The 24089-nt window shown below is 38.0% G+C and overlaps 1 protein-coding gene across 2 annotated transcripts in view; it reads left to right on the forward strand.

Annotated features, from left to right (window-relative positions):
- The window catches only part of psmd14 (proteasome 26S subunit, non-ATPase 14), a 117126-nt gene that overhangs the window by 80183 nt on the left and 12854 nt on the right, over positions 1 to 24089 (forward strand). For both annotated transcript variants that reach the window (XM_072579460.1, XM_072579461.1), the window contains exons 7-9: positions 10858 to 10965; positions 17420 to 17494; positions 23816 to 23941. In XM_072579460.1, coding sequence (XP_072435561.1) covers positions 10858 to 10965; positions 17420 to 17494; positions 23816 to 23941 — 309 coding nt within the window. The remainder of the gene's footprint in view (positions 1 to 10857; positions 10966 to 17419; positions 17495 to 23815; positions 23942 to 24089) is intronic.

Raw genomic sequence — 24089 nt, forward strand, 5'->3', positions numbered from 1 at the left:
AAAGTAAGCAGCAGTAAACTGAGTAGTTGATAACTGGTTGGTTGTGGGTGATAAAAGAAGTTTTAGATGGCACATTAATCTTTTTACAGACTGGCAAATACCAGTAATGTTTTTTAGTTTATATTGAATGTTTCAATGTTTTGATTTTGTTTGTATGAATTTTCCTTATGAGAAATTGTCCTAGTTTTGATTTTGCTTTAGCTTCTTATTTTACAACTTTTGAAATGTCATAGTTTATGTAATCATTGTCATTTTCTGTTTTCAATAATGCTGAATGCAGAATGTTGGAAAGCTTAATTTTAGTTTGAAGTTTCTAAAAAAAAAAGCTTTTTTTGTTTTGATTCTCCTGCAAATTTGCTTACATTGTAGACGAGCTGTAAAGAATAACACCAAACAAGTCCTTATTTTTGTAGGCTAATTACACTTGAGGTCAAAATGAGAGTATACATTTGGCAAGATATAGATTATATAAATTTAATTCAGTTTCTTCTGTGAATATTGCATCACAGTGTATTGATCTTGGTTACAAAATTGCTCTCATAACAGAAAATGGTGTATGCTTATGTTTATCTTGCTACCAGTAATTCACAGCAATCACTTCCAAACATCTCTGCAATAAAGATGTGTTAATTACAAACCAGACAAGGTCTTCCATTATATTAAAGCTACTAACAAGACGACAGCAGGAATCACATATGTAAATAGCATCATCAGCCCCCACTTAGTCCTGTGTTTTGATCTGTGGGTGCTGCTTAGACTAAAGGTGCCATTAGAGTCTAGTTGTATAAAGTAGACAGCAGCATAAGAACCAAATTTATTCAACAAGAAAACAGACCTTTAACATGAATTTAGCAAACCTGAGAAATAAAAATCTATTGGTCTGCCCAGCTGCAGGCAGTGATAACCAGCAGAAAAAAATCAAAATTAGTTCTTTCCCAGAGATAACTGAACCGATAATGGTTTTCTAAAAAGCATGTTTGTGCAGTTATGAATTTGGAAAAACTTGCAAGTTGTAATTTAGAGAGAGAATTACCAATATGTCAACATTCTGTGAACAAAATATAATATTTCAAATCAGCAAGAAATGCCTATTTAAATCTGGCTGTGCTTTTCCAGCACCACACTTTCTGACTCTGATCTCCCAGCCTCTGCAGTCCTCACTTTCTCCTCCCAAATGGAAATGTAAAGTAATTGGGTCGGGGAATAGGTTTGGTTGGTTTACTTTTCGGAGGATTGGTGTGGACTTGTTGGGCCAAATGGCCTTTTTCCACACTGTAGGGAATCTATGATTCTATAAGTCTCAATCATACGCATATACTCGAGTTAGATTAGATTAGATTAGATTAGATTACTTACAGTGTGGAAACAGGCCCTTCGGCCCAACAAGTCCACACCGACCCGCCGAAGCGCAACCCACCCATACCCCTACATCTACCCCTTACCTAACACTACGGGCAATTTAGCATGGCCAATTCACCTGACCTGCACATTTTTGTGTCTGTGGGAGGAAACCGGAGCACCCGGAGGAAACCCACGCAGACACGGGGAGAACGTGCAAACTCCACACAGTCAGTCGCCTGAGGCGGGAATTGAACCCGGGTCTCTGGCGCTGTGAGGCTGCAGTGCTAACCACTGTGCAGTTCTTTCATACTTGCAAAGTTAGTTATGACTAGGCTAAGGTAAACAGGGATGCATGCACAGACCTTAAAGGGAGTACTTCAGAATGCACAATAAGTCTATTTGAACAAGAAAGAAAAATTGTAAGTGGAGTATCCATCGTCTGTGGCTAGCTTAAAAAAAATTAGCACATAAATGTAAAAAGAACATAGAATTGTGCAAATGTGGATGGCAGGTCAGAAGATTGGTTACAATATAAAAATCAGCAAAGGGCTGACTGAAAGATTAATAAGGAATGAAACATTAAAATGTGCGGCCACTGGCTAGAAATTGGAAAGGGTTCATGACAGTATCTGGATATTCAAAAAGAAAGACTTAACAAAGTGAGTGGTACTATGGAATAGGAATTAACAATGGAAAAATAAAGAAATAGCACTTGAATAGAGCAGGTTTTAGCAATAGTTTTCACTGTAGAGGGTATGAGTAACATAACAGAAATATCTGCAAATTATAAGTCGCCATTTGAATTAGTACAGAACAAATTATTGGCATTGAAAGTTGACACGTTCTTGGATCCTGATGGATGTCATCCTTTGTTCTTAAAGGGTGGCTCATGAGAGAAGACATGCACTAGTTTTAATTTGCCTTAGGGGAAGGTTCCATTTCGAATGGAAAATAGCAAATGTAACTCCATTTTTTGATAAGATTAGGAAGCAGAAAACAGATAGCTATAGGTCAGTTAGCTGAAAGTCTGTCATTGGGAAGATGTTAGAATTTATTAAAGCCATAGGTCAAGAAAAAATTCTTGGTAATTTGACAGAGTCACTGTGGTATTATAAAAGGAATCACCTTTAACCAATTCATTTGGAGCTTTTGAGAAAGCAACATGTAGATAAAGGGAGCCAGCGGATATACTGTATTTTCAGAAGGTGTTTGATAGGGTGCCATACCACAGGAAAATAATAATTCATCGTATAGAGTAACGTATTAGCATGGGATAGCTTAGGAAGTAATTGGCAAGAATAGGTCATTGCCAATTTCGTCAGATGCATTGAGTAGTACACCACAGGGACCAGCACTAAGACCTCAATGTTTTGCAATTTATATAAATGATTTGGATGGAAGGACTGAAGAAATGGTTGCAAATTAGCTGGTGACAATGATAGGTGGGAAAGTAAGTGGCAAAGAGAATGGAAGGAAGCTATAAAACGATTTAGATAAAGCAAAGAGTGGCAAATGGAGTATAATGTGCAAAAAAGAGAAATTGTCCACTTTGGTAGGATGAATTTAAAAAACATTATCTAAATGGTGAGAGATTGTAAAGCTTTGAAATACAGTGAGATTTGGGTGTCCTAATGCAATAATCACAAGTTTAGGATGCAGGTAATTCGCCTTGGTCTCTTGGTGTAATTGCTGGATCGAGTTCAGTTTGGAAAGGTTGGATAGGCTAGGCTTGTATCCACGAGAGTTTAGAAAAGTATCAAGTGACTTGCTTGAAAGATAAGCTCCTGAGGAGTTTTAGCAGGGTGGGCGTGGAAAAGATCTTTCCTCTAGTGGGCCAGCCTCGAACTATGGGTGCTGCTTAAAATGAAAGGATCACCTATTGAAGTCCAAGGTGAGAATCCTTTTCTCTCTGAGTCACGAACTCTCTTCCTGTAAGACCATGGCAGCAGATTCTTTGCATATACTTTAAGGCAGAGATAGATAGAGTCTTGCTAATCAAGTGGGTGAAAGGTTTTCAGTTCAGACAGTACTGTAGGCTAATCAGATGAGCTATGTTATTTAATGATACTGAAGACTTGATGGGCCAGGTCACCTGCTCCTTCCCCTAAATTGTACATTCCTATGTATTTAATAAAAGATCAGTTTAGTTTGTGCACTTCGAGCTGGATTTCAATGGAACCACGAGTTCAGTTGTTGTTGCTACATAAAGTGATGTATGTTTTTGCCTCTGGTCAGTATTAAAGAAAGCAAAATAATGGATGTAGTAGGTGTTCCATAATTTTTGAGCCTGGGATATGATGTGATATTGTACTGGACTGTACAAGGAGTCTTGATTTGAAAGTAATGATGAAGGTGCAGTAATGAGAAAGACTATGTAAATGCCAAATGTGCAGCTTGGGATGAATAAAACTTTGACCAATTTATAACACATTAATTAAATTCAGTACTTTGAAATGTTACTGACAATAGGTCTGAAGTCAGATAATGCCCATCTCCAACAACAGAGCATCTAACCATTTTGCTTTACCATTTTAATGACATTTCTGTTGCTGAATCCCCCGCCATCCAAAGGGGAGAGTGGCTAGGCTTTCTGGATGCATTTTGTCTGCTTGTATGGATTTGTTGCTGAGAAATTGACGGACTGTTTTCATTGGGTACCTGTTCTTTTCGAATGCACCAAACCCAAACAAGCAGACATAACGCATCCAGAAACTCTAGCCACTCTCCCCTACATCAAAGACATCTTGGAACTGACTGTCAGACTATTCCGACCTCTTGGCTTCATGGTAGCCCACAAACCCACCATCGCACTAAAACAGTAGCTAATGAACTTGAAAGACTCCATACAGACAATAAGCAGAACTAGTGTCATTGACAAAATACCTTGCAAGGACTGTAACAAACACTACATTGGACAAAAAGGCAGAAAACTAGCCACCAGGATAATGAACATTAACTAGCCGCAAAAAGACATGACCCACTATCACTAGTATCCTCACATACAGATGAGGAAGGACGCCACTTCGACTGGGACAACACATCTATCCTAGGACAAGCCAAACAAAGACACGCACAAGAATTCCTAGATACATGGCATTCCAACCGGAACTCTATCTAACAAACACATCGACTTGTACCCATTTACCACCCTCTGAGAAAAAGAACAGGAACTGACCACCACTGGAAATGACAGCACCGACCCTAGGAATCCTAAACACAAGTCGAAACCAGGTCACTAACATCAGTGCTTCATTGGAGGCTCACTGATGATGCTACCTAGTATGGTGATGAAACATCTGAAAATGAAACTTCCAGTTCAGCAAGCAAACTTTCATACAGAACCTCAACCTGAACTACAAATCTTCTCAAAACTCACCAAGTTCTCAATGAACTAGTGGCAATGAATTATTTTTCACTGTTTTCTTTATTTAACAGTAATAATTATTTGTATATGATTTATTTCTAAGGGTTTGCTATTGTAATTGGATACATTTACATTAAATATTTTCATTCCTGGATATGTTTTGAGTGAATTCATCCTGTTTTTTTGGAGGATTTAAGTATTGTTGACAAACCTTTGTAATTACCAGTATTAGTGAATGATATTGTACAAGGAAGTTGTGTTTGCATAGCTGTGACCAGTTTTGAGAGTTCATTACAAATTTCGCCTCAAATGTAGACGTAGTTTATTTTTTCGCAAGTAAAGATTCTTAATATAATGATTGCCCATTTTGAGTCAGTCTTGTACTAGCTTAGTACTGGCATTGATTTAAAAAAAAGCTAAAATATAATTTAAAATTTTAATATCAATTATGTACATTTAAAGATGTATAACTTAACAGTGACTTTTGTTTTTTAAATATCTTTAATTAAACATCCTGAGACACATTACAGGCATGTTAGCAAAGAAAATTGGACATCAGGCCTCTTGAGGAGATGGAACAGCTGGTCAAAACCTTGGAACAGAGTCATAGTCGTACAGCACAGAAACAGGATCTTCTGTCGAACTCATCTGTGCCGAACAGAAACCCCAATCTGCCGTAGTCCCATTTGACAGTATTTGGCCCATGTCCTCCTTAAACCGTTCCTATTCATATACCCATCCAGGTGCCTGTCAAATGGTGTAATTGTACCTGCCTCCTGTAATTCCTCTGGCAGCTCATTCCATACATGCAGCACCTTCTGTGTCAAAAGGTTGCCCCTTAGGTCCTTTTTAAATCTTTCCCTCTCAACTTAAAACCTATGACCTCCAGTTTTAAACTCACCCACCCTAGGAAAAAGACCTTGGCCAATCATCCTATCCATACCAGTTGTGATTTTAGAAACCTCTAAGAACACCCCTCTCTCTGATGCTTCAGAGAAAAATACCCCAGCCTATTCAGCTTCTCGCTGTCGTCCCACTCCAACCCCCCCCCCCCCCCCCCCCACTTCAGTTAAAGCCCCAGTATAGTTTTACCTCCTTCATCTTTCTTCCAGGCCCTGGAGGTAGAGAGAACAATTGCCCATGTGCACAAATACATGAATCAGATGTAACAGTATTGCAATTTGAGTGAAGGAAAGACATAAAGAAGAAACTGGCCAAAATTAATTGGGAGGGTTATCAAACAGGAAAGATGGTGAGCAGCAATGGCAGGGGTTTTGGGAGGGTAATTCAGGAGGCATAACAGAAATTCATCCCAAGGAAAAAGAAACCTCATAAGGGGAGGGCGAGGCAACCATGGCTAACAGGGGATATGAGGAGTACATAAAAGTGTACAGTGTGGTGAATGTTAGCTTTCCAATCCTCTGGCTTCTATACTTTCAAAAACCAGCAGAGGATAACTAAAAAAGCAGTAAGAGGGGGAAAAGATAAAATATGAAAGTCAGCAAGTGAGTAATATAAAAGAAGATTGCACAAGTTTCTGTTTAGATGTGTTAAAGGTAAGAGAGAAGCAAGCGTGGACATGGAAAATGAGGCCAGAGAAGTAGTAATGGGGAAGAAAGAAATGGCAAATGAACTAAATTGGGACTTTACAACAGTCATCACTCTGGAAGATGCCAACTGCAAACCAGAACTTCGAGAGTCTTGGGATAGAGGCGTGTGTAGTGGCCATCACTGAGGAAAGGATACTGGGAATCTGCAAGATTTGATGGTAGATAAATCACCTGGACTGGATGAACTACACCCGAGTTCTGAAGGAGATAGTTGAGAATGTGGAGGCATTGCTGGTGATCTTTCAGGAATTACTGTCGTTAGGAAGAGTCCCAGAGGACTAGAAATGGCTAATGAAAACATGCAGCCCCCCCCCCCCCCCCTTCACTCTCATTTAAGAAGGGATGGAGGTAGAATATGGGAACTTAATATGCTGGTTAACCTGATCTCTATTGGTAAAACTTTAGAGACTATTAGTAAAGATAAGATTGCAGAGTACTTGGAGTCCATAAACCTTCATCAAGGGAAGGTATTGCCTGTCAAATCTGTTAGAATTCTTTGAGAAGGCAACAAGCATATGAGACACAATCTATTTGAACTTCTTGGAGACCATTCATAAGATGCTACACAGAAAGCTGCCAAATAAGAGCCCAGTTCATTTGGAGCAAAGTGGAGGATTGCTGACGAGCATGTGGCAGGGAGTGAGAATAAACCAGTCTTTTCCAGGATGGCAGCCAGTAACTCGTGGAGTTCTGCAGGGGTCAGTGTTTGGACCGCAACAATTCATGTTATACATTAGCGATCTGGATGAAGGAACTGAAGGCACTATTGCTACTTTTGCCAATAATACAAAGATAGGTGAAGGGATAGGTAGTGTTGAGGAAGTGGGGAGGCTGCAGAAGGACTTAGGCGAGGAGAGTAAGAAAAGTTGCAACAGGTGGAATACCATGTGGCAAAGTTGATATTTACTTTGGCAGGAAGTATAGAGGTGTTAACTATTTTCTAAATGAGTAAAGGCTTTGGAAATCTGAAGCACAAAGGGACTTGGGAGTTCTAGTTCAGGATTCTTTAAAGGTTAAAATGCAGATTCAGTTTGCAGTTAGGAAGACAAATACAATGTTAGCATTCGTTTTGAGAGGGCTACAATTCAAGTACAGAGGTGTGCTGCTGAGGCTTTGGAAGGTTTTGGAATATTTGTGAGCAGTTTTATGCCCTGCATCTAAGGAAAGATGTGCTGGCCTTGGGGGTCAGGGAGAATCTGCAAGAATATTTCTGGCGATATGAGGAGCGGTTGAGGATTCTTTGTCTGTACTCAGTAAGAGTTTAGAAGGATGAGGAGGGTTTCTGTTGACATTTGCAGAAATCTGAGAGACCTGGATAGAATGAAGGTGGAGAAGATGTTTCCAGTAGTATGAGAAACTAGGACCTGAGGGCACAGCCTCAGAATGAAGGGGTGACCAGAGGGTGGGAAATATGTGGAACTCATTGCCACAGAGTACCCTTGAGGCCAAGTCTTTGAGTCTATTTAAGACAGAAATAGTTTCTTGAGTAATGGGATCAAGGGATATGGGGAGAAGGCAGGAGAACGGGGCTGAGAAATATAATAGCCATGATCTAACGTCAGAGTGGACTTGATGGGCTGAATGGCACTCAGGATTACAAACGTAAAAAGAACTGCTCATAGCAAAGATGGAGAAACTTTGAAGATCACTTTGAAAGTTTAAATGAAACTTTGGTAGACCTATTTTTATAAATAGCTTTGTGAAGGGACGTGAATTAGGATATTGAGACCCTGAGCCTTTCCACAGCCATTTAAAGTAATCATAACTGATCAAAGAATCTAATGTGACCATGAAGCTATTTTTGATTGGTTATTGAACGTGCTTCAGGAAGAAAATCTGCCACCCTTACCTGGTATTGTGTACCAACATAATGGGGTTTTACCTGCCCTCTGAAATGGCTTGATCCATTCCAGCACAATTAGGGATTACTTAGATTACTTACAGTGTGGAAACAGGCCCTTCGGCCCAACAAGTCCACACCGCCCCGCCGAAGCGCAACCCACCCATACCCCTACATTTACCCCTTACCTAACACTACGGACAATTTAGCATGGCCAATTCACCTGACCTGCACATCTTTGGACTGTGGGAGGAAACCGGAGCACCCGGAGGAAACCCACGCAGACACGGGGAGAATGTGCAAACTCCACACAGTCAGTCGCCTGAGGCGGGAATTGAACCCAGGTCTCTGGCGCTGTGAGGCAGCAGTGCTAACCACTGTGCCACCGTGCCGCCCATATATCATGAAAGACTAAATGGACAAAGAATTACTTAAACATTAGAACTAGACTTATTGGTATCATTATTTTATAACTAAATAATTTCAATATTTTGTCTTACTCTTTTCTTTTTCCTCCTTTTATTTGTTTCTGTTTTCTAGACTTGATCAAATTCATTCTCTTTTGCTATTTTGACAGTCAAATTATGTTTATCTTTCTACTGCATCCCATCATGCATTGGTTGGTTTGGTGGTTGGAAGAGGCTTTCCAAAAAGTCAGATTTAATTTGTCAGAAGCTAATTTCAAAGTTGTTTTCTAGCCAGTTAAAGTTTAGCCCTGAAGATGTCTATGTTTAATGTTGTGAGATGGTGAAAATCGGATGAGAGGTAGGGCATTCTTGAACCCAGGAATAAATTGATTTGAAATACCTGAAAATTGATCTTGTCTTAAAAAGTTGACTTGAAACCATGGAGAGAGGGAGTTAAATTATAACTGGTGAAATGCAGATAAATTTAATCATAGTTGTGTTTATATTAGTGTTCCATTCAACTGATGTATGTAATATCTTGTGCAGATTGTGAATGATATCAAAGTTAATTTATGAATGACTTTTAAAATGGTTTTAGAATTGTTTTAAATTCTATTCTAGTTGGGCTTTGCATGTAATTTGCATATAATTATTCATAATATTCTTGCTTTGTTTTGACATGCCAATAATGTACAGCAAAGTGGAAGCCTTGTTTTTCTCTCCACTCACTCGATAGTGAAGTCGGTTACAAAACAAAAAATGCCATTAGGACTAAATTATTGGACATTTTATGAACTTGGAAACAAATAACTTGAGCAATTTGTTTGCATGTAAACATATTTCATGTTAATATCCTTTTTAATAAGAATGTTTAGCCTTATTACAGTATTAGTCCTACATATTCAAATTTATTTTTAAAATGTCCAAAGTACTGAGCCACTAATAGTTAATTAACCAAATTTTCAATATATTGTTTTCTTAATTTAATTTGCTGGACTCTTTCTTTGCTTCTGTGTTATATAGTATCTCTAACACACCACTGTACTCAGTTGCTATTCTATTCCTCATACACTGATAGCTTGCATGCTGCATCAAAAATAAACTGGAAATATTTTCTTGATGAATAGAGTTTATGAAACTATGGTTTAAAACAGCACAGAGAGGTAAATTGGATGCATATGGGATGATTAATACACATATATTTGGCAAAATGATCTAATAAAGTCCTAATGCCTGCACTGATTGTCCACATATTTCTCTGTGGATGAGGAGTGTTTTCTCTTCCATAGCAGAAGCTGATTTACTCTGACATTGGAAGTCTTGAGCTGGAAAAAGATTGCTTCCTGTGTCACCAGAGAGAAGTCTTGTTGTGGATTAGAGTATTTAGAAGGAGCTGGGTTAGAAATCCATGATTTTATGTGAAGATAAGCTAGGAATATTTTACCATTTTATTTCTATTTCAAATATTGTCACTCAAGTGGAATGTTTAGAATAAATATTTAGCATTTTATTATGTATGAATAGCATGAGTAAGTTATTACTGTCTAAAACTAAAAATATATTCATTATTAATATTTTATTGATACTATAAAACTAGCTAGCTAGAAAGTAACCTGTTGTGAATCACAGATGACCTTGCCTTCAGTTTATCATGCTTTGTTTTTGTTCTGATTGTGACACTGATGAGGGATGTCTTAATCCATCAGACAAGGGACAGACTCTTTATTTGAGCAGGGTAAGCAAAGGCATATGACGAGAGTAGAATGCAAGAGGGAGTTGCTTGCTGGCTATAATTTTCTTGTCATTTCGAGTATTGTGATCATTTCATTGATGTGACAGTGCTGGGCTTTACATATAATCCCTTAGCCTGTGCTCACTTTCAGTCTTATTCACTCCCTGTCATTCATATTGATTAGATGAGATCTAGCTGGCAAATATATTCAAGAACAACAGACTATTCAGTTATTGTATCAAGTCAAGATCAATCAATTATATTACCCTCTTCCCAATTCTTGGTTGTAAGGAATTCTTAAAATAACTCGGCTGTAAGATGAGCAAACTTTCATAACTATACATTCACCCACTGATGCTCCATGCAAATTGTGTTTAATTGATGTCACCTTGCATTACAAGTTATAAAGTGGTGTGCCGATGACACAATCAGCAGGAAATTCCTTCTGTTTGGTTTTTCATTAAGTCTTTGTTTGGATAGAAGCCAGAGCCAGATGTGACATCAAGGTTTTATCATTTTCTTAAGCTAAAATAAAACGAGATTTCTTTGTTTTCTTCAAATAGGTTGTTATTGATGCCTTTAGACTGATCAATGCTAATATGATGGTATTAGGACATGAGCCGAGGCAAACAACATCAAATCTTGGACATCTCAACAAACCATCTATCCAGGTAAATGCGTCCATCAGTAAATTAACATTTCAGTTTATACGACTAAAACAAACAGTTTTTGAGAAAGCAAAACTTAAATTTTATTTTTCGATATATTACTGCTGAAGACATTTGGACTTCATATAATGTAAAAAGATCTAGTTATTATCATTGAGACCATGATCTTTACTATGCCCCTTCTAACTTTTGTGGTGTGCATATATCTATTTGTATGCATGGTACCTTTTATTTTTTGCATGCCCATGCAAGTACATGAACATAAAGGGGGCAGCTTGTGAACTGGCTGTGCAATGCATTCTGGGTTGCTGTGTGCACACAGCGTACAGTACATAGAACCTCACATTTTTAGCCTTGCATATATTGTACTAATTAGTTGGGCTTGGGCATGGCCATTTTGGATCAAGCATTCCTACAACACTTTTTATCTGACTTTTTAATTTGTGTGCCCTAATTAAACACTGCAGTTGGGAAAAAGAATGCATTAATGATATGATAGTACCAAGCATGAAAATCTGTAGAGGATCTTAGCTTGTTGTTGTAAATTGTACTTTTATGAAGTCTTTATAACTGTCAAAGATAATGAGCAGAAATGTGCCAGGGGTTTTGACTGGGCATAGACAAGTCCATGCATGCATGTTTCTGGAGAATAGGTCCCTGCTCTTTTTGTGACTGTGTACTGTAATGACCTCTCTTGTTAATTTCATGATATTTTCCAAATGATTACTGTAGGAATGATATTCTGTGGATACAGAGCTAAATCAGTATGTCCTAGGAAATACATTTAATTGTACCTGTTATCAAAGGAGGAATAGCTATTTAAGATCAACTGATTGTCCCTTCATGTTCCAAAAAAACTCAAGAATATTTTAAGTATTCCCAGTTCAAAGATTTCTCCATTCAGTCTGAAACACAAGAATTTTAGTTAACAGGATTTGATATGGACTTGTTTTGATATCACAGGCAGTACAGTAAACACAATTAGATTTTGTAGAACATTTTATTCAAATAGAAAGTTGTAATTTTACTCAGTTCATGTTATATGCTTTTTGTTAATAAGTTGTAAAACGCAGCAGGAACTAGGCTAGGAAATTTAAAAAAAACTTCCAATCAACATTTATAAGCAAGAACATAACGATAGTTGATTTTGGCTAGTAAGCATAAAAACTAATTGGGCAGTATCAATTTTCCTCTTATTATGGAACAACAGTGCTATTATTCGGGGAAATCTTTAATCAGTACCTCTGAGTCAAATTTATGAAATTATGACTAATTTCCTCTTACTTCTGAGTTTCAAATGTCCACACTGATTGCCAAAGAACTAAACTAACACTTATCAAATTCATAAAAGACACCATAAGTGACTATTGATAAACTAAGCTTTTTCTACATGACCTGTTTACTGCCATTTACACATTTGAATCATATCCTCCATGCTATCTAACTGCTTGGGATTCCCATTGCAGCCCGAGAACCACCTTCAGTACGTTCTCTTTTGGATCCATGATTTCTCAAGTCCTCCAGAGACCTCTTATTGGATGTCTCCTAATTCTTATCTGTGTACTGTCCTTTGGCAACATTATACAAAACGTGTCAGCTTTCACATGTATATTGATGATGTTCAGTTCTGTCTCACCATTGTCTCTCTCAGCCCCTCCAATGCCTCCCTTTTGTCTGTCAGTTTGAATGACACCCAGCATTGGATGAGCAGAAATTTTAACTCGAGTGAAGCAGTTGGAAAATCAAAGTTACTGTCTTGCCCCCTATCATAAACTCTGCTCCTTAACCACCAACTACATTCTTCTTGTAGGGCCTGATTTTAAACAAAACAAATTGTTTGTAATGGTATTGTTTTCTTTGACCCTGAGTTGAGTCACCAAAAATGTACTTTAAGTACGTCATCAGAGCATTGAGTTGAACTCCCATAAACTTGTTGACCTCCATCTTTGCATGAGCGAATTTGTTTTGGAATGCTTGTCCATACCTTTGTTACTTTCAGACTTGGATGTTCTAATGCTCTCCTGACTTGGCCATCCGTCGTGCACTCTAAACTTGAGTTTGTCTAAAATTCAGTTGCCCATAATCCTAATTTGCAACAAGTCCTATTCACCCATCACCTCTTTGTCCATTGATTAGCATTGGCTCTCGGTCTGACAATGCCTTGAGGAATTGGCAGTTGACATAGTAGATGCTTTGGCAGTTATCTTTCAAGATTCTGTAGAATCTGGATCATTTCTTACAGATTGAAGGGTAGCTAACATCACCAATCTATTTAAGAAGGGAGGGCAGAGAAAAAACTGACTATTGGAGACCAGTCATTGGTAGTGGGGAAAGTGCAAGAGTCCATAATGAAAGAATTAATAGCTAAGCATCAGGAAGACAGTGACAGGATTGGACAGTGTCAGCATGAACTTGCAAAAGAGAAATTATGTTTGACAAGTCTATTCGATTTCTTCAAGAAGGTAACCAGAGAAGTTGGTGAGAGGAGCCAGTAGATGTGGTTTATCTGGACTTTGAAGAGGCTTTTGACAAAGTCCTACATTAGAGATCTGTGTGTAAAATTAAAGTTCATGGAATTGGAGATTATTTATTAAGATGGATAGAAGCTGGTTGGCAGACAGGGGAAAAAAAAGAGTGGGCATAACCAGGTATTTGAATGGTAGGCTGTGACTAATGAGGTATCACATGAGTGGATATCACAACTATTCACAATATAAATTAATTTGGATGAGGAAACTGTATGTAATATCTTCAATTTTGCAGATTGTCAAAACTGGGTAGGAAGATGAATACAGAGATGCTTTACGTTTCAAGCAAGTGCAGTGACTGAACAAATGCATGGCAGATGTGTTATACTGTGGATAAATGCAAGATTATTCTGGTATCAAAAATAGGAAGGCAGATTTAACAGAAATTGTTATAAATTGAGAGAGGGGAACATGCAACAAGACCTGGGTGTCCTCATATACTGTTTGAAAATCAGTATGCAGGTTCAGCAGACGGTCAAGAAGGCAAATATTTTGTTGGCCTTCATAGCAAGAGGATTTGAGTACAAGAGCAGTGATGGTTGCTGCAATTATGCACGGTCTTGGTGAGACCATACCTAGAATATTGTGTGCAGTTTTTGTCTCCTTAACTGAGGAAGTATGTTTTTGCTATTGAGGGAATGCAGCAAAGATTTCCCAAACTGATTCCTGGATTGGTGGGACTGACGTATGAAGAGAGGTTGATTCAGTTAGGATTATATTTGCTGGATCCTATAAGTTTAGACGAATGAGAGTGAAACCTACAAAATTTGAACAGGATGAGATGGACTAGATGTAGGGATGATATTCCCGAAGGTGAAGAAGCCCAGAACCAAGGGTCACAGTCTAAGGATATAGGGTTCATCACATAGGACTGAACTGAGGAGAAATTTCTTCACCTGGAGAGTGGTGAGCCTGTGGAATTCACTACCACATAAAGCATTCAAAGCCAGAACTTTGTATGTTTTCAGAGAGGAGTTGAATATAGTACGTAGGGCTAAAGGAATCAAAGGATATGAGGAATAAAGCAGGAACAGACTATTGAGTTGGATAATCAGTCATAATCATAATGAATGGCAGAGCAGGCTCATGGGGCCAAATAGCCTATTTCTGCTCTTACTTTTAACTTTAATTTTTATGAAAGATTGCTTTTTCTCAGACCTTTCCTGGGTATTGCCTCTCGTACCTTTGTAACCTCCTGTGGCATTACGACCCTCTAAAACTTGACATATTTGCTCCACTTTTTGTGGTATCAGGTGTCCAGCTCCTAAGCTCAAGAATTCCCTTTAGAAATCTGTTTGTTTCTGTATCTCACTCCTTTGAAAATGCTCCTTCAAATATACATATTTGATTAAGTTATTGGCCATTTGTCCCAATATCTCATTTGGGTAATTTGGTGTCTTATTTTACTCAGTAATGCTTTTGTGAAGCACCTTGGGGCATTTTACAACATTAAAGATACTAAGCAAATGTAAATGGTCAGTAATAAACTTTTTGGTTACGCTATGGTTGATGAGAATGACTTAACTCTTCTCGTTTGCTTCCTTTGCTTCTATTTCAATTTTCTCTTTACCTCACAGCTTTTTACATGTTCTCATTGGAATTATCAACTTGACATCTTTCATATACACTTTTTTTTTCTGCTTCATTTTACTCTTTATCACTATGGAAGAAGCTCAAGCTTTCTTTATCCTACCTTTCCTCCTCATGGGAAAGCACCTTGACTTATTTAAGCTCTCTCCTTTGAAGGCTGTCATAATGTTCAGTAGCAGTTTTGAATGCCACTATTTGTTTCCAGTTTACCTGGGCCAGATCTGTTCTTATCCTATTAAAATTGGCCCCAGTTTATTATCTTTACTCTGAACTATTTTTTACATAGCCAATATAAATCTTTTGATACTACAATCATTGACACGCTGACCACTTGATCCACCTACCCTAAATCAGGTCCAGCAATGCTTGCTTCCTTTTCTGACTGGAAACATACTGATGTAGAAAATTCTCTGAACACGTTGCAGAAAACTTTTCCCATCTGTACCCTTTACAGCATTACCCAGCCTATATTTGGATAACCCAAATCCTCTAAAACCCTCCATGTCTTGCACTGTTCAGTAATTTCCTTGCATATATGTTTCTTTTCATCTTTAGCAGTTGTTGGAGATTTATAGAATACCCCCAGTAATGTGAGGTACTTTGTTTCTTAGTTCTAACAAAATAGATTCTATCCTTAAGTTCCTCTGAATGTTGTTCCTCTCCAGCACTATAAAATTATCCTTAATACTGTCACAGCATTCCTTGTGAACATGTGTGGCCCAGCCCATGTATGCACACGTTCCCCATGTGGTATTTGGTATTGGCATGCAGATTGTGGCATTGACTTTCAGTTCCAGAAGTCCTGTCAAGCACAAACCTTAAAGGCAACTGCACCTAATAAGAAACTTGGAGGGAATGCTGGTTGCCGCCTCCTCTGCCTATCATGCACACCTTACATTCTGGAATCTTTGGTATGGAGTCCTTCTTATTTTTTTAGACTAAAGTAGAAGGAATTATTGTATTTCTTGACTTGTGGAGTAACCTTTTTAAAGAAATATTCTAAAATTAATGAACTTTAAAATATGTCCTCAAGTCTTTAATTACAGTTGGTTGCTGGCATTGTCAATATCCGTATCAGGGAATGGCAGTGAATGCTGGCTTAGTTAGCATTGCTGAAAATGTGTTGCTGGAAAAGCGCAGAAGGTCAGGCAGCATCCAAGGATCAGGAGAATCGACATTTTGGGCATGAGCCCTTCTTCAGGAATAAGGAGGGAGGAAGAGAGCTTCAAGGAAGGCACCCTTGCAAGAGGATTCGCAGTAGGTTAAAATCTTCTAGGAGAAAGTGAGGACTGCAGATGCTGGAGATCAGAGCTGAAAATGTGTTGCTGGAAAGGTGCAGCAGGTCAGGCAGCATCCAAGGAGCAGGAGAATTGACATTTCGGGCATAAGGGCTCATGCCCGAAGCGTCGATTCTCCTGCTCCTTGGATGCTGCCTGACCTGCTGCACTTTTCCAGCAACACATTTTCAGCTCTGATTTGCAGTCCTCTTAGTTAGCATTGCCCACATCTCATGAACAAATTTAAAATAAAATCTTGACCTTGTTTCTGTTTCTGTTTCTGTTGTAGCAGTTTAGGATAGAAGATGGATGAATTATTTGTAAATGAACGGATGTATGTCAATTATAGATTCCATTTAAAAAGCAAAGCGTAATACAATATTTCAGCATTTTGTATCAATTTAAACTCACTGAAAAGCCACTAGAAAATGTTGCTGCTCTTTTCCTTTAAACCTGCCAGTAGCTATTTTTGCCTATTAGATTTTTGTAAGCTGCGCACCGCAGAGAGTTCTTATGCTCTCAAAATATTTTTAAAAATCTTACATGGGCAGACTGAATAATTTTCTGTATTTCTCAGACTAATTGCCAAGAAGATTCTGGGTGCTTTGTGTAGCAAAGGAAAATTAGTGAGCAAGTTTCCAAAGATACTAATAAATATCTAACTGATTCAGGGAGATACAAATATGGAGTATGGTGAAGTGATTTGGAACATATCAGAAAATACATTCAACTTATTGATGTATTTCTGAGGCTAACCTTTAAAGTCAAGATTCTTTTCAGTCTTTCTGTTACATATGTTAAGTGAAATAAGTTGAACATTTCTCTTAAATTAGTTTCTGAATGAATTTCACTAAGGATTATTTTCAAATCTGATCATGATTGACTGATGTTATATATTTGACATGAGAAATTTCCTTGTTTATCTTTATTTGTTTATGAAATTGTCACTAGTTGCACCTTTTGAACTCTTGTTTTCAGCGAATAAATCACAACAACAAGTTAACTTTGTTAAATTGTTATTTCCCTTTCTATTGTTCACTTTGGATTTTTATATGTTTTTAGGCTTTGATTCATGGATTAAACAGGCACTACTACTCTATCACTATAAATTATCGGAAAAATGAACTTGAGCAAAAGGTAAGATGGATTTTTAATCTTGGTTTTATGCCTTTAAAACGTTATTTTGCATGTCATGGTTCATTTATTCTTCAAATCTTAGATTGTTAAAAATAATTAACAATGGATGACCCTTAATTACACTTCACATTTTCTTAAACTATCTGAGTTTGCCATTATAGAGCAGTTGTTATATAATATAACTTTCACAGTTGTCATAACAAGGTTGGTGCACCAAATGCATTGTCATTGTTTTAACCAGCTTTGAGTTGATTAGCATCACTTCTAGTTGATTAGAGTCCAGTTGTGCAGTGAATGAAAAATCTCAGCAGGACCACAACTTTTATGCAGTATGTTAAAACATTTTAATCTGAGTCATAGAAACATAGAATATAAGAGCAGCTGCAGGCCACTCAGCCCTTCAAGACTGTTCCAATGTTTAGTCTGATTATGGCTGATTATCATATTCGGTACCCTGTTCCTGTCCATTTCTCCCCATAATCTTTGATTCCTGAGACAGTTTATTTATTCACCATTGATTTGTTGAACTTGTCTCAATCCATGGTCACAGGATTGCTGCAGCCACTTTAGATCAGTGTTTGTCTGTCTAAAATCGCTTAGGAGAAAGTGAGGACTGCAGATGCTGGAGCTCAGAGTTGAGAGTGTAGTGCTGGAAAAGGACAGCAGGTCAGGCAGCATCCGAGGAGCAGGTGAATTGACATTTCGGGCATGCGTCCTTCATCAAGAAGCCCTTCCTGATGAAGGGCTTATGCCTGAACCATCGATTCTGCTGCTTCTCTAAAGTCACTTAGTCCATGTGAGTCTCGTTACTAAAATCAAATGATGGAAGTTGAATATTGATAGTGCATACTTTGCTGCTATAATGATAAAGAGCGACTCTAAATGAGCTATTCAGAAATGAAAAGAGTCAGATCTATAAACAAATCTCTGTCATCTCCTAGAACAGATGTGAAAGGATTGGTGGGTCCAGGCACAACTGAAATAATTTAATTCTGGATTAGTGGTGCTGGAAGAGCACAGCAGTTCAGGCAGCATCCAAGGAGCAGCGAAATCGACGTTTCGGACAAAAGCCCTTCATCAGATCATTGATTCATTATCTGCTTTATCCCTAGACTGTTGGGCTTGACTTGTATCTTAGTTTCTCATAAAAGTTGGAATTATTCAGCTTTGATTCCATAAGACCATAAGATATAGGAGCAGAATTAGACCATTCAACTCATCGAGTCTGCTCTGCCATTTGATCATGGCTGATGTGTTTCTCCACCCCATTCTCCTGCCTTCTCTCTGTTACACTTGATCCCCTTACCAATCAAGAACTTATCTATCTCTGTCTTAAATGCAGTCAATGACTTGTTTCACTGTCTTCACTGTCACAGACTCTGTCTTCAACCACTCGTAATATGATAAGCCCTTCATTGCTAAGATCATTCTGGTAAACCTCCTCTGGACCTATTCAAAGGCAAGCACATACTTCCTTAGATTTGGGGTCCAAAACATGCTTTCTCTCACATTGTAATCTAGTTAAGTAACACTCAAGTATAAAATATATTTAGGCTAGCTTCCTCCAAAGTTCTGAATTGTACAAAGCATAGATTTTTGTTTTGTTTTAAAGCTCTAGGGAAATTGAGGATAAGGTTGAGTCTTGACAAAAATGACACTTTTGTTTTGACCATGTTTCTGTCCACAGGCCCAATGAGGTCACTTGCCACATCTGAACAAACAAACCTCACGAACTACTTACCTTGTTGTAAGATGCCCCCTAACCTATTCTAGCCCCATTCTAGCACTTGACATACCTAGAAGAACTCATTGCTGTTGGGATATCCCTGAAGGGATTTGCATACCTGGTGCCAATGCTCTCTTTAACAGGCCCCCATATGCATCTGGACAACCATGGACAGTCTGATACTGCTTTGTACAGTTCCTGATTTGGCACCAGACATGTTAGAGAAGGGAAAAATTGGTGCTCTACTTTGTGGGAAGTGAGCTGGAAGTCCTCGTACTTGAGGTGCAGTCAAGACTTCCTCTTCCCCAAGACCAGCAGTGGAGGCTACAACACCAGACTAAACCAACCTGGTCTGAGGTAGCCACCTGGGTCAATGTAGTCTCAGCCATCTGGAGGGGTGCACAGCTGTGTGGGACGAAGACCAATGACGAATTCCACTGTGCCAGCAGAAGTGCCCCATGTTGAATGTCATTGGTCTGTGGGTGTAGGGTATGTGTGACCAGTGTGTGAATACTATCAGCATTGTGGAATTCAGACTGAAGGGACTTGAACAGAAAGTTTCATTAGAGCATGGAGCTCAGGGATGAAGTTTGATTTAAGAACCTTGTAGGGAAGAGAGAAGTTAAAATTGGCAGTAGTTGTGTGATGAGAATGGATTCAAGGAGGAAAACCATGGTATCTTACCAAAATGTTTATGTATTAAAGTGAACAAACATGTGCCCAGAAAAAGTTGTTTTGCACTGTGCAGTCATAATAGCACAATTATTGCTCGATGAATGCAGCAGTTTACAACCTTAATCTTCAGTGTACAATGTATACTGTGACGGATTTATCATGTTGAAGGGACAACTGACATCTGTGATTAAAGGCAGTTGTTTCATTATTTTCCACTTATGCAGACAAATCATCTGAATGCATACACAAAGAGGAAAAATTGTAAGGTCAGTGAGGAAAGCAAGGGATTATGGCTAATTGAAAGATCCTTCAGACTCTCTAAAAACTCTGGGCTGAATAGCTGTCCTTCTGTGTTATCATTCTGATTCTATAAAATAATGGAACAATGCGTAAAAGGCATTTTTGACATTAGTTTCTGGAAGATAATGTATTTACTGAAAGATGTAAGCTTGTAAGGTAAATGTAAAGTTGCTATCGTCCTAGTGGGCCGTTGGGCTGCCCTGTCTCCCTCCTGCCCTCTCTTTCCCTCCTGCCGTCTCATATTAGAAAGGTGATTGGTGGTTTATCCTGAAGTCATGATGCCTCAGGCAAGGGGAGAAGTTGAAAGGGAGCTGTGTGAAACTACTTGTACATTCTTATTACCTTTCAAGCTCCAATAAATTCCAAGTTCACAATATAACCATTTTAAACATTGTCCATACGAAAAAGCAAAGATTATGAAAACAGTTTTACTTAAAATCTCAAGTGTGATTTTAGATGATGTTTGAGGCAGCATTGTGATCCCAGCTGATGATACAACTGGACAAATCAGAGCTTAGAATTAAATTTGGCTTGATAGATTTTTTTTTGATTAGTTAGTTAATGTGATGGTTAGAGATGAGACATAATCATACAAAGTTGAAGATTTTTCTTCAATAACAGTTTATTACACAAAAGAAATAATAAAAAAAAAGACTACCTAAAAATGCAAAACAGCCAGCAAGTTCTAAAACAAAAAAAACAAATTTTCAGGTCATTTGCCGATGTCCATTTTAGAGACTCGGGACCAGTGGAACTACACCCATATATCAACTGTTTAAGGTTTCAACTGACTGCAGACGGTTTCCTTACCATAAAGGGTGAAGACATTTTGATGGGTCCTTTTCAATTCTGTGGACGTGAAATTTTCTAAAACCTGAATGTTCCATCTAAAAGAGAAACTGAAGTTGCTTCTAAACTTAATACTGATGTCTTCTGGACTGAATTTTTAAAAAAAACTTGCTTGTCCTAGATTCTTCGGAGCTGAAAACAAACCTAATGTTCTTGTGTATTTATTCTACCTGTTGTAACCCCAACAGTATAAACATATTTCCATTGATACCATAGATATTTACAGTCCTCCATTTAGTCTGGAAAGACTTCCTGGCCTTTTCTCCTCTTAAAAACAAAACTCCCTTACAGATGTAACTGTACAGTTCTCTCTTGAAAGCCAGGTTCCATAAGTAGCTTTATTATGTCCCTTTCATTTCAATATACAGAAAATATATCAATACTAGTTATGGTGGTATTTCACCTATTTCAGTCATAGAACAGCAAATGCACAGAGTCCATACGTTCAGTGCACTTCATTCCTACATGCCTTCAGATACACATTTTGAGGCCTTTTTGTTCGAGCTTGCTTGGAGAAGGGATGAAATGACTTGAGCCACCAGCTGACTCTTTATGTCATCTTAATTTAGGAATTGTTTAATTACTTTAGATGCTCTATACAATTACAACATTGAACTAAATTCAGTTACAAAGGCATTTAAAAGGCCTCTGGATGGCTATCTGAATAGGAAGGGTTTAGAGGGATATTGGCCAAATGGGACTAGATTAATTTAGGATATCTGGTCAACATGGACGAGTTGGACAGAGGGGTCAGTTTCCAAGCTGTACAGCTCTATGACTATTGTAAACTGCTCATTAATACATTATTGTGCTAGGATAAAAACATATTTTCAGAGTTCAGAAATACTACTATTTCCAAAATGCATGAAAACTTCTCAGTGGTTCATGTCTATGCTTTCTGACACATTGTTACCTTATTATGGGCTAATATGGTAAGTACACCATTTTGAAATTCTTAACAAATTATTCTGTGAAATCCTTTTAAAGCATGGCAAATGGTGCAATTTGAATTCAGTAAGAATCTGCAATTAAAAGTCTAATGTTAACCATTAAATCATTGTTGGATAAACTCGTCTGGTTCTGGAGCATCCTTCAGGGAAGGAACCGCCATCCTTACTTGGACTGACCTACACATTACTCCAGAGCCACAGCACTGTGGCTGACTCTTAACTGCCCCAGGTAATTGGGAATGGCAGTAAATGCTGCTGCAGCCAGTGACACCTAAATCCCGTGAAAGAAATGAAATGTTGCCTACTATGTGAGAATACCAGTATCAGCAGGTCACTAGGGCACTTCTATAGCAGTTGGTTTTTACATGCTGGGTCATGCTATGCTGGGGAATGCTCTTTAAGTTGTCAATTATCTATAAGCCCAAATACTCCTGAAACCCTTTTAAAATCCACGAGTAGGCTTTTGTTACTTTTATTGCTAAATACACCGGAAATATGTTTTCAAAAACCTTGGGACTACTATAGAGAATACTGTATGCATCTTTCAACAAATGTGCATCTCATCCGTTAAAAACCTCTCTCTTGCATATATTTAATTTTGCTTTTCATTCTGAAAGGGTGAAGGTTTTGTATGAATTTTAAAGAGAGGATTGTGGTATGTTCTGATATGAAATCTTGACTTAGATGGCCAACCATGGCTCAGTTGGTTGCACTCTTCCTTCTGAATCGCATTTTCAGGTTTGAGACCAACTCCAGGCCTTGAGCACAAAATCAGTGCAGTATTAATGGAGCATTGCACAGTTGGATATGCCATCTTTCAAATGCGACATTAAACACAGGCCCCATCTGCCTCCGTGGGTGGATACAAAAGATCCCATGGCAGTAATTCAAAAGAAAAAGCGGGGGAGTCCTGGTATCTTGGCCAATATTTATTCCTCAATCAACATTAAAAAAACAGATAATCTGGTTATTATCGAATTGCTGTTTGTAGGAGTTTGCTGAGTGCAAATCAGCTGTCCTGCTTTCTACAATGCAGCAGTGACTAGACTTCAAAAATTGAGTCCAGCTTTGTAGCACTTTGAGATGTGTGATGGTCATGAAAAGTGCTTTGTATTGCAAGTCTTTCTTTCTTCCATTGTAGGTTATCCAGATATTAATCCTTGGAATATATCTTTTGAACATTAACATTGGCTTTAAAGTATCCATCAATACAGGTTACGCTTGTTTGATTATTTTTAATTGGCAATGAATTTTAGAACATTATGAATTTTAGAACATTATGAAACCAAGTCACAGCAATATTACAATTATGCTCAGATGAAAGGTAACCTGGAAGAGTTAATAATTCTTGCATCTATATCCATAAGCAGATTTTGGTTGAATCTAGGAAATTTATGACTGGTTTGATAAGGCACATTAATGTTATGTGTTTGGAGCAAGAGACCAAGTGAAGGCAGAATTTCCTTCTGAAGTATAATTTTCATTGATTTAACATCAATTCAGCATGCCAACATCATCAAGTTAACACTCTAAAAGTGAGATACATTCTTGCAGACCTTAACTGTCAGATATTAATCACTGAGATTATTGGGGGCACAATCTCATATAAGTGGCTATGTTCCTTTTGATGCAGGTTATGGGCATTGTGATGTGTTGAAATACCATCTGATGGCATTTTAGTGGCCTGCTACAGGTTAGAATTTTAGTTGTTATCTGTGCAGGATTTTCAAACAATTTATTTATTTTTAAGATTTTAAGTTGTGCTGAAATCCTGTTATTTCGTCAGTAAGTGTTTATCTTGGGTTCTATTTGTCATTGCAGATGTTGTTGAACTTACATAAGAAAAGCTGGATGGAGGGCCTAACACTTCAAGACTACAGTGAGCATTGTAAACTTAATGAAACTGTGGTAAAAGAAATGCTGGACTTGGCCAAGAATTACAACAAGGTAGTGGAGAATAGTGACGCTAGAGTACTGTAACTCCTCCATATTAATAAAACAAAGGCCAACTAAAAATTGTTTTGCTCCCTGTTTAAAAACTTTATACTAAATGGCTTTAAATGTCTTGCTGAGATAATAAACTTTACATTCGAAT

Source organism: Chiloscyllium punctatum, chromosome 10, assembly GCF_047496795.1.
Source record: "Chiloscyllium punctatum isolate Juve2018m chromosome 10, sChiPun1.3, whole genome shotgun sequence".
In the NCBI taxonomy this organism is placed as follows: domain Eukaryota; kingdom Metazoa; phylum Chordata; class Chondrichthyes; order Orectolobiformes; family Hemiscylliidae; genus Chiloscyllium; species Chiloscyllium punctatum.